We start from the raw sequence: 16,976 nt of genomic DNA, 5'->3' as shown, positions 1-16,976 counted from the left end.
TGGAAGAACAAAACAGAGAGTATATACTGGAGGAGAGAAGCCACATCTGTTTTTCCCTATACAGTAAACATGTGCTAGACCTAGCCTGGTCTGTAATTTGAGGAGCTCCCTAAGTCACCAAGAATACCAGCATTCAGCAAGTCAGTCATTCAGCAAACTATCCAAAGATTCAAACAATCAAAAGTAGAAAGAAAAATAATTTATTTGATGGTATTTAGAGTTTGGGATACTACGTGAATGCTTGTATTGCCTTAAATGACCTGCTTTTTCTTTATGTGTAAGACATACATGCCAGATACTGTGTTTAAATCAAGGGCAGCTACTTTTGATACTAAAGGAACAAAAATGTTGAATTCATGGGACATTTCCACCTCTAATCACGGTACTTCATTACCTGCAAAGTCCCCTGATGACTTGACCCAACATAGTTTTGTTTAAAGTCAGTAAACTTGAGAGGAGAATGTGATTATCACGACACTGATACTCTGAAAAGTTTACTTTAATAAAAGGCTAATATTATTTAAATAATCCCAAAGGGCTTCAAATATTGCTTAAAACTGCTGGCATTTTTAAAAAACCTTCTTCAGGTTTTGCAAGTCCCAGGTTTTTCTCATGTAATAATAATGGAAGTATGGGGAGTATGTTACAAGAATTTGCAATTATACCTGATAAAAGTAACAATGGGATAAAGAGATGACAGTTATCTTTTATGAAAAGAACAAATTAGTGGCGTGAAAAGTTTGAGGCACTTGGTGTAAAATGAGGGTGCATACTTAATGAAATAAAAAAAATAAAGATCTGTGGACATGATTCCTTTTAAAATACATGGAAGTGGACCCTAGAAACAGACTGAACCTTAATCAACTTTTGAACAGAGCAAGCACAAACAGCATTTAGGGAGTAATGCCATAGTGGGTGCATCCACACATGCAGGCATGTGCGTTTGCAGCAGCACAAATATGAGCTGGGGATTTATGCCTCAGTGTGCGTGTCCAGACATGCACTCTGGTGTGGGGCAAGTTGTGCCACCTGGGGAAAAATGAACCTGTCCAGCTCCTCCCAGATCTGCAACCAGAGTGAGCTAGAGCTTGGGGACAGCATCTGTGGGGCCAGAACCAGAGCCCGGGGCCAAAACCTGCCCTGGCGAGCAGCTCAGGGCTACCTGCTCTCTAGCGTTTCTGAGGCCCAGCTACTTGGTATCTGGGGACACTACCCCTTGTGCCAACTGGACTGCTGAAGCAGCCCAAACCTGGAGTGGTCCCTGCACCCTCTACCCACTGCAGCAGTCTGGCAGTGGGGGCTGCTGCCTGGCTGTGACCTGCCACCACCTATGATAGCATCCACAACCTTGGATCTGCAGCCCCAGGGCTGTGTGCCTACCAGACCCGGATGGGGGCTCCCGCTTTGCCATCTGGGCAGCTGTCACCAGAAGATGTGCTCCTCGTGGTGGCCCGCTTTGAACTGCCAAAGCGTGTCCTCTTGGCTCCAACTGGCCAAGATGTCACCCACCTCATCTTCTCTCCAGCTGGGTCCCCAGTGCTGGCCCTGGATAGGCTCCTCTGCACAGGTCTTGCCACCTGTCTCACCAGCAAAGATCCTGTAATCCCTGCTTATGAATTGCAAATACTCTGATAAGATCAGTTGGGCAATGTTTTATTGATATATTTATAAGTGTAAAGCAATTTAGAGGGGGAGGGTTGCGGCAGTTTGTGGGTGGGTGTAGGGCTTGTGGTGGTGAGGTTGGTGGGGGTATAGGGCTTATGCGGGGGTTTTGGGTTTGTGGGGGTGGCTTGGGGATGTGGGTGTTGTGGATGGATTGTGGGGTGGGGGCGCTGCTCAGGAGGGTTGAGTTCCCTACCTTCCCACAGGGTGAAGCCTACCCACACAGTACATGGACTGCCCTCCTCCGCAGGACCCACAGCCCTACCCCACAGGGCATATGCCCCGCTTGCCCAGCAAATATGTGCCCCCAACGGGCCCACATGCCCCCCTGTAGGGCTCTCATGCACTGCACGCAGGGCCCCAGCCCCCCTGTCGGGCCCAGAGCTCATCCCTGGAGCAGCAGTGACTGTGGGACACTCAGGGCCTGCTGCAGCCAGAGCCTCCAGTGGTATGGCATGGCCCTGATCACCTCAAGAGGCGGCGCTGCCTGTGCTGCTCATCGCGGGACTGGCCTGGCTTAGTGCAATGTGGCACGGGGCTGTGCAGCTTCAGGCAGCTCTGGGGCTGCTCGAGCTGTCACCCAGAGCCCGGGCCGGCTTGCAGGGACGACATGTCACACCAAGAGTAGCAGCAGCAGCCATGTGGCTGCTAAGGGCTTCCTGGCACAGCCCTCCCACGTGGGCTGGGGTAGCATGGCTCGGCTCTGGCTGCCTAGCACCCAGTGCTGCCTGTGCCACATGACATGGGCCTGGCCCGGCTCAGCACGGTGCCATGCACCTTTAGGCAGCTCTGGGTTGCTCAGGCTGTCACCCAGGGCCCTGCACCGCTTGCGGGGGCCATCTGTCATGCCGGGCTGGGTCCTGCATGTGTGGAACCAGCCTGACCCAACAGCACACGGGGTCTGTGCACACAGGACCTAGCCTGGTGCAACAGGCAGTCCCCATGAGTGTTGCAGAGACCTGAGTGACAGACCGAGTGGCCTGGAGCTGCCCGAAGGCACACAGTGCTGTGCTGCACCAAGCCAAGCCTGCATGATATGGCACAGGCAGTGCTGGGTGCCAGGTGGCTGGGGCCAAGCTGTGCTGCCCTGCACCGTGCTGGGGGGGCTATGCCAGAATGCCCTGAACACACTAATAGCCGCTGCTGCTGCAGGTGAGCTGTGGGCTGTGTTGGGGGGCTGTGGGCCCTGCACAGGGACTGTGGGCCCTGTGGGGGGTGGCTAGGGGACCCACCCCTCCCAAGCTGCCCCATACCCATGGTCCCCCGCACCCCCACAGCTCCCCCCACACTTACCTGTAATGGAACCAGGGGCCAGGTCATTGCAGCCTGCACCGCTCCTTCCCCACACCTGCTGTAGCATGCTGCAGCATCTGGGCAAGGGGCAGGCACAGAGACACTCTGGCCAGCTACCAGAGCATCTCTTTGGAGGACCTTGGCCTCCAGTTGCCTCAGGGCACAGTCCTGGTCTGTGCCTTGTCCTGCTTTTTTTCTGTGGGCTGTTTTTTGATACCTGAATATCTAGGTATCAAATTTTGAGCCTACACTGGTAGTTTTTTTTTGTTCCCAGCCTGCCTCTTGTCACATCTCAAACTGCTTTGAAACGCAGCAAGAGGCATGTCTGGGCTCATCTGGATGTGCCCAATGTGTACAGTTTTAAAACAGCATTGAAGAGAAAGCAAAATACAAAAAGTAAGAATTGCAGCATAGGGCCTTTTGGAAGAATATGGAAAGTGTCAGGATAAGATAATGAAAGAAAAGAACTAAATAGGAAAATGGAAATTGGTCGAATATATTAAATATCTTTTTTTTAAATATTAAAAACATTAACTCCAACTTATTTCTGGCACCCATTGAGAAATATATCTGATTAAAAAATAAGAAATAAGGATATCCAAGAACTAACAAGGGTAAGCCAGTGTCATGAGTTAGGTATGAAGAAACAGACATTGATAGACTGAACATAATAAAACAGTCTAAGTCACTGACATTTGGTACTCTGATTGTCAAGCCTCAACAGAAAATTCTAGGTCTCTGGACTATGAATTATCCTCTCACTTCCAAAGGAGGTTCCTCATCTACCTGAGGAACCTGTACCAATTAAAATCAGTTTCAAACCTGACTGAATTGAATTAGTGCAACCCTGTTGTGGGGACACTTCTTTTGATCTCAGGGGCTAAGTACAGATAGTCAAAAAGCTTAAGGCTGAATTGATTGAATCTTCACAGGTTAGCTTAAACTGTGTAGGTCAAGGGTGGGCAATTATTTGGGCCTGCGGGCCACATAGGCAGTTTTAGGGAACTGTCACAGGCTGGTTAGCAACCTCCCCTCAACTGCAACAGCCCGGAGCCCACACACCCTGCAGCTCCTCACCGCCACCACTGCCCAGTGGCAAGTAAGCACACAGCCCCGGCCCTCTCTGCACGTGCTCCACCTTGCCCCAGCCACAGCAGACAAGCTTCAGACTAGCTGGGACTCATGGGCACAGCCCCAACCCTGACCCATCCTATGCCTGCTCCAGACCAGCCTGTCCACGATGAGCAGCGGTGGTAGAATCTGCTGCTGGGCACAGCAGAAAAGTGGCTGCCTCCCCCTTGCTGTTGCAGCCCCTTTTGCTGCAGCTGCCAGGAGCCTGTGCCCTGGCTGCCCCGAGGCTCTTCTTTACTGCCACCACTGCTCCACTGGGTGGCCCAGAGGCGGTGCTGGTGGCAGTGGTGATGGCAGCAGAGAGAAACTTCAGGGCAGTCTGGAAGTGGGCTTGCAGGTGGCTGCAGCAAGAAAGGCCCAGCAGCAGTGAGAGGGAAGCAGCTGATTTGCCTCCGCACCCAGCAACAGCTTCTGCTGCTCATTGTGGGTGGGCAGGGTCTGGACTGTGCATGTGGGTCCCAGCTAGTCCGGAGCCTGTTCACTCCAGTCAGGGCGGGTCCAAAGTGGGCATGGAGATGGGATGAGCCAGACCAGGCCAGGGCCAGGGCCAAGGCCAAGGCTCTGTGTGTGGGTCCCCTCCAGTGCCCATGGGGCCAGGACTGGAGTCTAATCACAGACCTACCTCACCCTTGCTGTGGGCCCAGGGGCGGCAGGATGTGCTACAGGCTGGACGGTGCCTGGGCCAGGTGGGACTGAGGGACCCAGCATGGGCTGTACAAAGTCCCTCCATGGGCTGGATCTGGCCCGAGGGCTGTACTTTGCCTACCCTTGGTGTAGATTAAACCAATAAGCAAGTGAACAGACATTCACTTTTGATTCTGGAAATGCAGCAACATGCCTTCAGTGGCTTAGGCCAAGGCTAGCCCACCCACCCTGTGAGAGGAGGGTTGTGGGGAAGGTGCAAAGCATCCTGAGATGCTGGGGAACTATGAGTTAACTTGAATTTGGAGGGGACCTGGCAGAGAAGGTCAGTAAACTGATTTAACCTAAATCAGTTAATTCTGGTACTACATCTATCCAAGTCTATCTTAAATTGGTTTCAGCTATTTTAGAAGTGGTTTATGTGCAATTTCTGTTGCGTTACAGATTTCAACTGGTTTCCGATCACTTATACTAGTTTATGTGTAATTTCTGTCCCTAGCCAGGGTGCCTTATATCTATCTAGTTTAACTTGAATCCTTATTGCCTTCAGCTAAATTGACACAAGATACTCTAAAACTGATTTACGTAAGAGGTTTTCCCAAACTAGCAGCATCAGTTTCCAGGAAACTAAACAAAACCAAGTCTGCGTAATTTTCTTGTATAGACAAGCTTTTCTAAGGATTGAACCATACTGCAGAAGGACAAAAGTTTATGTTCTTGCTGCCCCAACTGCACTTGTTCTGTAGACAAGCGAACGTCAATCTTCAGGCTGTCACTGGGACACCACTCAAGCACTTATGCTCAGCTGGATTTTTTTGAAATATCAGGTGTAAAGTTTGCTTTAAGATAGCAGAATGCAATTAGGAGAAGCTGGACACTATAAGAAAAGCAAACTAGAAGAATGAAAGGCAGGTAAAAGGTGGAAATACAGCATTTCAGGTACAAAAGAAACACCAGAAGTTAAGAAAAAAACACAAAGCCAATAGAGGTAATTTTTCAGAAAAGGAGATATTACTGAAAAAAATAACCTGGGCATGGGATGCCATGTCTCGCTCATGAACATTTGTCCAAAGTCACTCTTTCAGCAACTGGAAGGGACAGAACAATTGTGCAGCTCTTGTACTGGATATAATAGTAATATATTGTCAACTGATTCTCTATTTTATACATTTTAAAATGTAACTTACTACATCCTCTAGTCTTGGTTAGTGCTTCCATCTCTCCTTTTTCCAAAACTTTATTTTTTTTTTTTAATGCATCTTTTCCTATGCTGCTTGTAAGTTATGTTGTTTGCTGCTTCTGTCCCTCAATGCCCTGATCTCTCTCTGCCTCTCATTCCCTACCTTTCATTATATTCAGTATCACCTTCTCCATATCTTTGGTCTCTAATATTTTGTACATACTGTCACCAAAATTACTGTCAACACCATATCTGTTTTTTCCAACAAATCCCATCAATTATTCCCCCTCTCTCCCCTCTACTCTACCACCTCTCTCTTTGCAGCTGTACCCTCCCAAAACAAGCCATCTTCAGTAAGAGAGAGCTATATGGCAGACACCCAACAGTCAGTGAGCAAAGCATTCTTGTAAATCACAGATGTGAATGACAGCTACCTCACTGTTCAGGGATGAAGACAAAACATGATTCCAACTCTGCTGCCCCTGAGTTACCAGGAAGAAAGTATTTGAACTTTTATCATAATGTTGTCCCAGGACCTTACTCAATGCTTCCGTTTATCAGTCTCCTAGCAATAGCCATCAAACAAATCTGAAACCCCAATTGTAAACCTCTCTGGCTCTTCACAGGGAAAAGAAATATTGTCTCTCTCTTTTTCTAATCACCTAACCTCCCTGAAGTCCATATTTTGCAAAGGTTGATGACTTTTATACACAAGGAAAGCTTCTACTTGTCAAAGGTATGTAGATTTTTCAGGCTATGGTTAAATAAAGACTTTTAAATGAGGATGTAGTGCCAATGTCCAATCACAAATTTCTCAATGAGTAAGTAGAAATATTGAAAGAGATTAGAGTTTCACTGACAAAAATGAGCAAGAAAGTAATCTACAAAATGGACACTCAAGAAATAAAGTACTTTTTTTAAAAGTATATGAATAAAGAGAAAAGAAATCATTAAATGTGTTGTAAGACTTTTTTCTTAAAGCTGAGATGGAGCGAGAGAGAAGCTAATTAAACATGTAGTAAGAAAAGATCTATAGAAATGGTAGAAAAGTATTATAAGCTTGACTTCAGGTATTGTATAGGGAATCCATTACCACAAACAAAAACCAAACACATGCAAACATAACAGAACTCAGAGTAGTACTCAGAATGTAGTCACAAGATCTAGCCTATTAAATCTGGAATTTTGAGGAAATAGAGAATTCAAAGAAAAATCAATGGAGACAAATGTGTGTGGGCACATGAACAAGTTAGTGTGAGAGATAATCAGCTACTCTGCGCTAAGTGCCTGGGTGCATGTTCTTTCTCTGTAGTAAATACAAGGTATCTCGCTTCACTTTCAGGGTGATGAGGAACAATGGTAATAAGCTGGTAGAAAATAGGTTTAGGTTAGAGATCAGGAGGCAATATTTTACAGTTAAGGTGGCCAGAATCTGGAACCAGCTTCCTAGGGAAGTGGTCCTTGCCCCTACCTTGGGTAAATTAAAAAAGAGGTTAGATGATCACCTGTCTGGGGTCTTGTGAACCCAGCATTCATTCCTGCCTGTGGCAGGGGGTCAGGCTAGATGATCGGTTCAGGTCCCTCCTGACCTAGCTACTATGAAACTATGAAACTATGAAGGGTTAAACTACCATGCTCTTACTGGGTGCATCTACACATATCATTAAGGCAACATGATAAACTCTGGTGCACCAGAGTTTATCACAGCACTTTAATGGCATGTGTAGATGCTTAAACTGCTGTGGTCCAGGGTGCACATTCATACGGGACTGTAGCAATTTGAGCTGGGGCAGACCAGCCCTGGGCTGGCAGAGGACCTGAGGAGTCAGCCCCAGGCTCCGGGAGGTGATGTTGGGTGGCGGAGGGGCTGGCTGGGGCATGAGAGTGCTCCAAATTGCAGAGCCCTGTGGCTAGGCAGCAGAAAGGGGTCTGCCTGGGTTGACCAGGTGCAATGTACGCCCAGGTCAGCATTTACACATGCATTTAGGCGCAGTTATTTTTGCTGTCCCTGATAATGAAAATTAGTGGTGAAAATTAGTTTGCTGCAATCTAACAGCATTGCATGTACAGACTGTGATGCTGTACACCACAGCAAATTAGTCTAATGTGCAGTTAAGCACATGTGTAGATGTACTCACTGTGGGATAAGAATGCACACACAGCCAGTTACTGTGGAATGGCTGAAACTGTAAGTTCTCACCCTATCTTACCTCAAGCTAACTTGTTTGTGCACCCATATCTATTCTGTTATTTACTTGGATCTAAAAAAATATGATCTTACTTTCACAAAACTGTTCCAATATAGAAGGAGCTTTGTGACTATAGAACTGGTTTGGAAATCTACAACAATTTATCAATAGTGAAATGCAAGAATGAGGAGGAGGTTGAATATGTGCTATAAGTAAAAGAAGGAAGGATTTTTTTTGAGAGAATGGAGATGAAAGAAAGTAAGACAATTTGCACAAGGACAGAACAAGAGTAAGGGTAAATCAGAGTGCATAGACAACGAAACATAAAAGTACAACAAAAATGCAACTAACTTGGACAGACTACTATAAGGAAATCAATGTAGAGAATATAACATTATGGTTATATCCCAACCTCATTAAAACAGAAAATAAGCTAGCCAGTCAGACAGGCCAAAATACTGTAGGCAATGAATAGGGAGATGTTGTGGTGTTATAAACTGTGTATACCAAGTTCTGATTCCCTTATTCATGTTGAGTAATGCCACTGCAATTAGTCACACTGGAATCTGTGGGAGCACACATGCAGTGAGTTAATACTCAACAGGAGTTAAAAGGCACAGGATCTTGCTTTAAAATTCTATGCAAACGATGGAAAACAATAGAATGCAAGAGCAGACACAGTGCAGAATAAACAGAGAATAAAAACAGATATGAGATTTCCCCCAGAAGAAACCCTTTTATCCTGGGATACTACAGATATATAAGCCTACTGTCCCACTTAAAGTATCTCTGAAGTATCTGAAATAACATTTTTTCCTGGGACAATCATAGCTAAATAAAGTTAATTACCATTCATTCTAGGGAAAAGCTACATTTAGATCAATCAGAACAGCCTCAAATGTCATGTGTTTTTACCTAGAGGTATCAAATATTATGGAGATTATGACAAAATAGAAGATGATTTAAGAAGTTTGAAAAAAATAATTATTCAGAACATTTAAAAAAACTTGGAGTAAAATTCTAGTCCCACTGAAGTCAGTGGAGCAGAATTTCATCCTAGTTTTTTACTGAGAGTGAATAAAGAAGGATACAAACAGACAATACATTTGTCCCAGGAGAAACTGGGACAGGGTATAATCATACATCTTTGTCTGCTGTCCTGGGACAAACCCTAAGTACTAACAGTTTGTCCTGGGACATCACAAAGTGCATCTGAATGGTTGTCCCAGGACTGCATTACTGAATCAATGGCAGAAAGGAGGCACTCACTTCCAGCTGCTCACTAAATGTTGTTTGGAAGGGTGATGTGTATGCATGCCAGTCCTGGCACTTTTATGTTCCAGGACAAACACAGACACAACTCGTTCCAGGACAAACGTGATGTCTGTTCCTAGCTCTACTGGGATTCAGAATGTTCTGATGAGAATAAAGCAGAGGAGTAACTGGCAGTGCTGTACCCTGGGTGGCAGTGGTGCATGGAGCAACATCTGTAGTTGTCCTGCTGGTAGGGCAGCAGGGGCTGGGCCAGCAGTGTGCTGGCTACTATTTTTTGCCCTCCTACTCCACCCATCCTAGTCAACACCCAAGGTTGGTGTCCTGGTAACTCCTGCTCAATTATGGTACTGGAATAAAAGAACACAAATACTATGGGACTACTTATGCTGACATCAAATTCAAAATAATCTTTGAGGGAGCTTATACACAATGGAAGAGTTTGCCTATAATGGGAATTTTAAACACAAAGGGCACCTATACATGTGCTCCGGGGTGGTGGTGGTGGTGGAGGGGTGGCACTTCAAACAAAGTGGCTCTCGGGAGTTGCTTTAATTAAAATGCCCGCAGCATCTTGTGTATTCACCATCCCATGTTTCAAAATGGTGGTGGGGGTGCTTTAACTAAAGCTCCTTCAATGCCAATTTGAAACACAGAGATACTGAATACATGAGACACTGCAGCATGCTGACGTGTTCTGATTAGAATGTTCCAGGAGACTCGATTAATCGAATCGGCTTCAATGCATTCTAATCAGAATGCATCGGAGCACATGGAAAAGTGCCTAACGAGCCATTTCACATCAACTGATATTAGGGTCCAATGTGGTTAGAATGTAGGTGAAAGAGAAAATACTGTAATTTGAAACCAACTGGGCATCCAGACCGTCTTCAATACAAGGTCTCTCTTCACACTTAAAGGGGAAAGAGAAATTGCAGCAGGAGAAGCAACTGGAGAATATAGTGGGATAATATCATTGTGGAGCTAATAAAATAAAGCAGGATTAAGAGTGATAAACACTGAAGTAGAATATTGGTTGATATTTACCCTACTTTACCATGTGACTTTTGCTTTCTAGCCAATTGAAACTCAGCATGTAACTTACAGTACTATGCACATGCCATCATTGAACTTGACATACTGGCATGGAAGTAGCACCTGTGTTAATCAGGTCTGAATCTCCCCACAGTGTTTAATATTAGTGTATGGAACAAGTTAGAAAAAGGAAGCAACTAGCAGTATATATTTCTAAGGGATCTTACTCTTGTATCTTACAGCTAAAATTCCTTCTTTCTATTAAGGCCTTATTTTTCCTGCTTATGGTGAATGCAGAGCTGAACAGCAGCCCCCAACAGGAGGCATCTTGGCATGCTACATTCACCCGGTGAGCAGGAAAGCTGATGATCAGATCTAACTGGACATATTTAAATGCTTTCCAGCCATTCCCAGCCTCAGTATTAAATGGAAAAGTGAGTAGGTCTGGAGTGTAAATCAGTTGTAAAATCATCTAAAAAGAATATATTTAAAGATGTACTGAAAACAGAAGAAAACATGTAATAAATGAACCTGCATGTAACATCATAAACATAACACTTAATTTACCAGACTCTTGCACTTACAATTACCAGTTCGTACAAGAAAAATAATTTCTACTTCACGTATGTAGGAGATGCTAAAAGAGCAAGATGCCTATGTTGAAATGTGTTCAGTGCCCATTTGAGCTTGAGTGACACTACATTATTCCTGCTTGTAGCGCTGGCAGGTATATGAATTTTAATGACATTTCAAAGTCCATTTAATAATATTACAGTAATATTACAACTAAAAAATTGTAAAGGCAAGTGGTATGTCAAAACACTGCCATTTAAAATCAAAAGGTTCTTGCTCATACCTCCCAGGTTACAATGAATAAAAACAATTTAATGCCACAGGACTTCTTTAAAATGTTCCTAAAAATAACTTTACTAATAAGTTTAATTAAAAAGTAAAGTTTCTTAAATCTTTCTCATACACTTTGTTCCACAGGTTACATTCATAATCCTACATTTTTCAAGGACTGCAGTGGACTTTAGCCACACAATTTCCATATGACTAATACTTAATGGAATTCTGAAAATTTAGGGGTAAAGTCAAACCTGAATAACAGGCTAATATGAGCCAACAGTTCTTACCTATATGGTAATATTCCTCCTGTAACATATGGACCAGTCTTTTAGCTGTTTGAATTTAAGTGATATAGCCCTGATTTGGAAAACATATCCATAGCTGGTCTCTTGATATGAGTACCTGATGAACAACAATTACCTACAACAACATTTTGAAGTGTGAATAAAAGTGACACCCAAAAAGGTCTTCTCTGGTTTCTAGGTTGCCATAGGAATAAGATACCAGGTTCCTTAACTCACCTCCAGATGCCTTTGACCTTTCTTTCAACTTTTCTGCAGCCATTTCACTGTAGCTAGGAAGTTCTGACATCTTCACTCCAGATCGAGCTTCTGCTATTAGCTGACGAGCTCTCTCTCTCAGCTGCCGACGTCGCTCTTCATCTTGCTGCTAAGATATATTGAACAGTTGCCAACTCAGTAATTGACAGAAATGCAATTTCATTCTCAATCTGATCATCATGATAGTAACTGGTTTACAGCATGGTGCTTGGCCCACATTATAAATAGGATGCTCTATATCAGTTGGGTGTCACACCACAATTTTTAAAGACATCCATGAATCAGATTTTTATAACATTTCCAAAATTATTATCATGTTAAAATTTTTATGATTCGCAATTTCAGCCACCTGTGCCACTTTTTTCCTCAGTTATGCTCTGTAAAATATTCTGATACAAAACAAATCTCAGGAACTTTTGTCTCAAAGCAACAGCTACAAAAGTTTTATTATGGCTATAAAATGACCTTATTAAACAGAATTATTAGTGAAACAGTCTATCATAGTATGCGCAGCAGGAGCCAGATGGCTCTCAGATACATCATTACCTGAACTGACTTCAAGAGTGTTAAAGCAATGCAAATCTCAGGTAAGAGAATTCTGGCCTCCCACTTCAACTACTGTATCTTTATTACAGAAACTGCAGCTGGAACAATAGATTTTAGGTACAAAAGAACTTCCTCTGCTTTAAAATGCTGATGTTAAATACAGTAATCAGAAATATCTCACAACAGGTAACATATGCAAAGGTAGCACATTCAAGGTAGCACTGTTCTATTAGACATTTTAAGCCCTTCACTAATGCTATAAAAGATAAACCATGTAACTGATTAAACCATTAGTAATATTTTTCTGCACAGATTTTGAAAAAAGTTTGACACTACAAATTTTAAAAAAATGTAAGCTTAATTTGATCTACTACAATACACAGGAAGGTATAGAAAATTGAATTTATGTTTTAGTTTTAAAAACATTTTTCAAACTTAAGTGAAAACAAAATTATGATAAACATGTTATACTATGGGAACAAGTAAATATAACAAACCCTGGCACTTGGCATGAAGTTAAATTTACTTCAAACTTCATACATACTGATACATGGAATAAAACCAAAGTATTTGCAGATGGCCTTAACTAGGTGGAATATAACAACTACCTAATTCTGGAAGGTAGTACTTGCAACTCAGTTTTCTTATAATGAATGTCAAACACCATTCCCATTAAACAAGGAACTGGACATTCCACATCTGCAAATGTTTGTAAAAGACTGCTACAAAGTGTTATTTAGTTTAAGCAATCATTAATAAAACAAGCACAAAATACTAATTAGGTATATTTTATCTATTGCCATGTAAATTTTTTGTTTGTAGCTATTTACTCATCATTGTTCTTGGTACAATAGAAAAAATGCAAATGAATGAATCAGAATGCAGCCCTAATGGGACTTTCTGTTTATAACCATTAGCCCAGAGGTGTGCTGTAATTCAATCCTCAAGCAGCAAGATTTAGCCTCATTAACAGCTTGCATGGGCAGGTTACAACTCATAAAACCCTACAGTAAACAAAGCATATGGACACAGCACAATATCTTGAGTCTGATTGACAGAATTCTGGTTCCCTATCAGATTGCCTTGATTTACTTTTCTACTAATGTCCTAACGCTATAAAGACAATTTTGCTTGGGCCCTGTGAGCTCTTCAGCAGGATGGCATATTTGCTTTGTTTGTTTTCTCACCCCTTAACTTCCCAGATAGCACAGAGCAACAGTTCTATCAAAAACTTATTTGTTAAAGTACACACTAGAAAGAAAACTAGAAAGCTTCTGTATCTTCCGTGGACTATATCAATTTAATTTCATTTACAGCCAGCCAACTGACACAGCAACTAATTTTATTTCAACCACTGTATTTGGCAACATTAATTAAATTTGAGTTTACGTGAAGTAAAACTGCTCATATGTTTCAGATTTGTTGCTCCAAACATATATGAATTTATGGTTTTAAATTAAATTAAAACACGTTTTTAAGGTAAGGAAGCAATTTAATATAGAACATTCATATGGCGGAATTAAATCTACTACAGTCAATGACAGATTCAATATCAGGCTCCGTGCACTTTAGGAAAGAAACATCCTACAATAGGGTAGGTTGATTTTTTTTTTTAAAGAAAGAACTCTTATCCCTGAATGATTAGCATAGTCACCAGCATTCTGGGTATCTTAGTGCAAACACTGATGGTTGTTGCTTGTGTTTGTGCTGATTAAGGCAATCAGCATATTTATAGCTTAAACTCAACACATGTATTTGAACTGTTGATTATCAAGCTTTGAGGGATGAAGCGATTGTGAAGAACCACTATGATTTAAAGCACATAGAAGCTATGTATCAAATAATTATAAAAGTTGCAAGGTAAAAAACAATTATATTAAAACTTACAGCTTGATTCCTGCCTAATATCTTTATTAACTCTTCAAAAAAAAAAGAAAAGGTGGGGGGCTGTGAAAACACTGTATTTTTTTCAAAAACAAAAATAATTTGCCACAAGGAAAAAAAGGGACCTGAAAACTCAGATACAACAATATATGCTAGAAACTCTTCAATACTAAAGAGAAAACTAGGTGAAGCTTTCACTTCTCTGTCATGTATCTGACATGCCAGAGAGACATAAAAGTTTACTCTGTTATTTTTCCCCAATTACTTTGTAATGGTCTAAAAATCTGCCACATGGATGCACAGCAAGTAAAACTTCACCATTTAAGGACAAACTCTTCAGGAATAAGTAATGTAATTCCTTGTTTCCCTCCTATAAAAATGTATTGGTATGCAATTTTTATATTTCACAGTTCACCGACATCTCGGCAAGCTTTCTTCCACTGCTTCAATGGTGCTACTTTTAATTTTATCCTCCTTAGTCCTAGTAATTAAAGTGATCAGCAGTGGCATCCCAACGGCTTTGACACAGCTACAACCCCCTAGCAGACTTCTGCTTTTAAGGGGAAAGGGAAGAAAAAGGACTGGAGTTTCATTTCACAGGAACAAGAAAATCAAGCTTCTCCTATCCTCAACTTTATCCAATTGTTCTTTCAGCAGTCTTTGGATCTTAAGAAACAAATAAAAATGGCTGCCATTAGGGGGTCCTTTTTGTACTTGCCGCAAATGTCAGTGACTGACATTGCTTTGGCCAAAAATGATGCCATGGATTTGTGAAGGTGAATTAGAATGTGAGACACTGTCACTGGAGTTGCCGAGATCATTACCCTCCAATGATGTCATTCGGCAGCATGAGAAATTAGAGGTGACCAACTTTAAAATATCTAGAATGCTACTGTCGTGTGGGGGAGGAATCAGTCCCCACCAATACAGTTCATTCAATCTATATTTTTAACATTTACGTTCTTTTTCTCATTCTCAAGAAATGCTGCGATAGACCTTTAGTTGTTCTCTGAATGCTATATGGTCAAGCATAATAATTGCACAAAAACTGTTTTTCTCTATAAAAACACTATAAACTGCATTTGTTTGATCTTTTTAAAAAAAGATTATTTGCAATGCCCAAAGATCTTTAATGACAGATCTAAAAAGAAAAGAAAAAAGAAAAGAAAAGAACATGATTTTAAAATCAGTTATAGGTTTCTTAAACAAAATTAAAATATAACTCTACTGAACCCTGATGGCAATTCACGTAGCTATAAAACTCAAAATTGTCCATGGTATGTCCCGATTACATAGTACAGCTAAGAAAAAGAACTTGACTGCCACCCCTTTCATCATTAGACAGGAAGAACGGCTCTGTTATTAGCCATTCAGAAAGAAAAAGAATTCTGTGCTTGTCCAGAGGCGAGGATTACCAAAATGTACCTATTCACTTGCTACAGAACACAGAATAAAAATAATAAAATAAAATTACAAGATGTTTAAAGGTTTGGGCAGGCTGGGTTTTTACTGTGACCTTGATCGGCTCTTGTTTGAGTAAATAGGATTTGGGATGAAACATTAAAACTGTTTAGCAGATCTTTTCAAACCATTTCAAACTTTTCTTATGCTGGTTTATAATATAACCAGACATGCTTGTAAATGGCCACACCTGCTCATTTCTCTGGGGATGGCCTGATCTCTGCCTTTTACAACAAAGAAAGGAGGGGGAAAAAATCAGCCTTTCTTGTTGCAAAACAGAGTGGAAAGTCAAAATCTTTCTCAAGTTTGTCCCATCTGGTCAGATTATATCTTTGATCACCCTAGGGATTACATTTATGTTTGGTACTCTGTAGTGAAGTTTCAGAACAGCTCAAAATACACAGGTAGTGAGCAAAATATGAATTACTAAACAGGATGGAAATAAAATAGTAGAAGTTTTGGATTTTATTTATTTAGACATGTGACTAAGCAAAATGTGATCACCAAGGAAAACAGACACGCAAACATTCTGTATGTTGTCTGTTTTCGGAACGGGTAGCTGGAGCCATTTCTATATTCTTCCCAATGAATAATGCAGTTTGAAAATATTTTACACCAATGGATTTTACATATACTGATAACATCACTCTTAAAAACAAAGAAAAAAACCCTCGTGGTCTTGACTACAGAATTAAAATTATAGTCAAAGCCTAAAACTAGAGGAGTTATAAACAGTGTAATACCAAATACTGCTCCATTTAGAAAAAGATGAGACATAATGGGAGAATTTGGCTCTGGTATGGAAACCAATGCTGTGTTTTTTTGAAGAAACACATTTCTAAATTTGACAACAAACAACTGTGTTTTGAAAAACCTTAAATTCCCATGGTACAGTATTTGTAGTAGAAAACATTTGGGCATTGGAAAGATAATCCATTTGATAATTTAATTCCTTGTTTCATTGTGAAATTGATCAGTTCTTAGTTTACTTAAAAAGAAAAACCTATAAGAAAAAAAAAAAGAATGGCTGATTAAGTAAGTATCACCTTGTGCTACATCCAAGGCCTCTTGCTGGTTGTCTGGCTGCTCTTTTGTAGGCAAAAAGGAGCTGAACGCTCTCTGGCTCCTTAGATCTGGCCCAACAAATGCACTGCCAGTCATGCACATGGATCCAGCTTAAAACCCAGTGTGAGCCTAAAAGAAGCTAGTCAAACTGGCACCTACTCATGCAGAAGAAGATAGATTTGTCATGACAGGCTGATTATTCAATGT

General features: G+C 41.7%; 1 protein-coding gene across 1 annotated transcript in view; it reads right to left on the bottom strand.

Moving 5' to 3' along the window:
• Positions 1-16,976, bottom strand: part of EHBP1 (EH domain binding protein 1) — a 355,074-nt gene that overhangs the window by 56,421 nt on the left and 281,677 nt on the right. The window contains exon 15 of the mRNA XM_025192426.1: positions 11,775-11,922. Coding sequence (XP_025048211.1) covers positions 11,775-11,922 — 148 coding nt within the window. The remainder of the gene's footprint in view (positions 1-11,774; positions 11,923-16,976) is intronic.

Source organism: Alligator sinensis, unplaced genomic scaffold (genome assembly GCF_000455745.1).
Source record: "Alligator sinensis unplaced genomic scaffold, ASM45574v1 scaffold219_1, whole genome shotgun sequence".
Classification (NCBI taxonomy): Eukaryota; Metazoa; Chordata; order Crocodylia; family Alligatoridae; genus Alligator; species Alligator sinensis.
The sequence above is the reverse complement of the archived record's forward strand: the minus strand, read 5'-3'. Positions and strand labels throughout refer to the sequence as shown.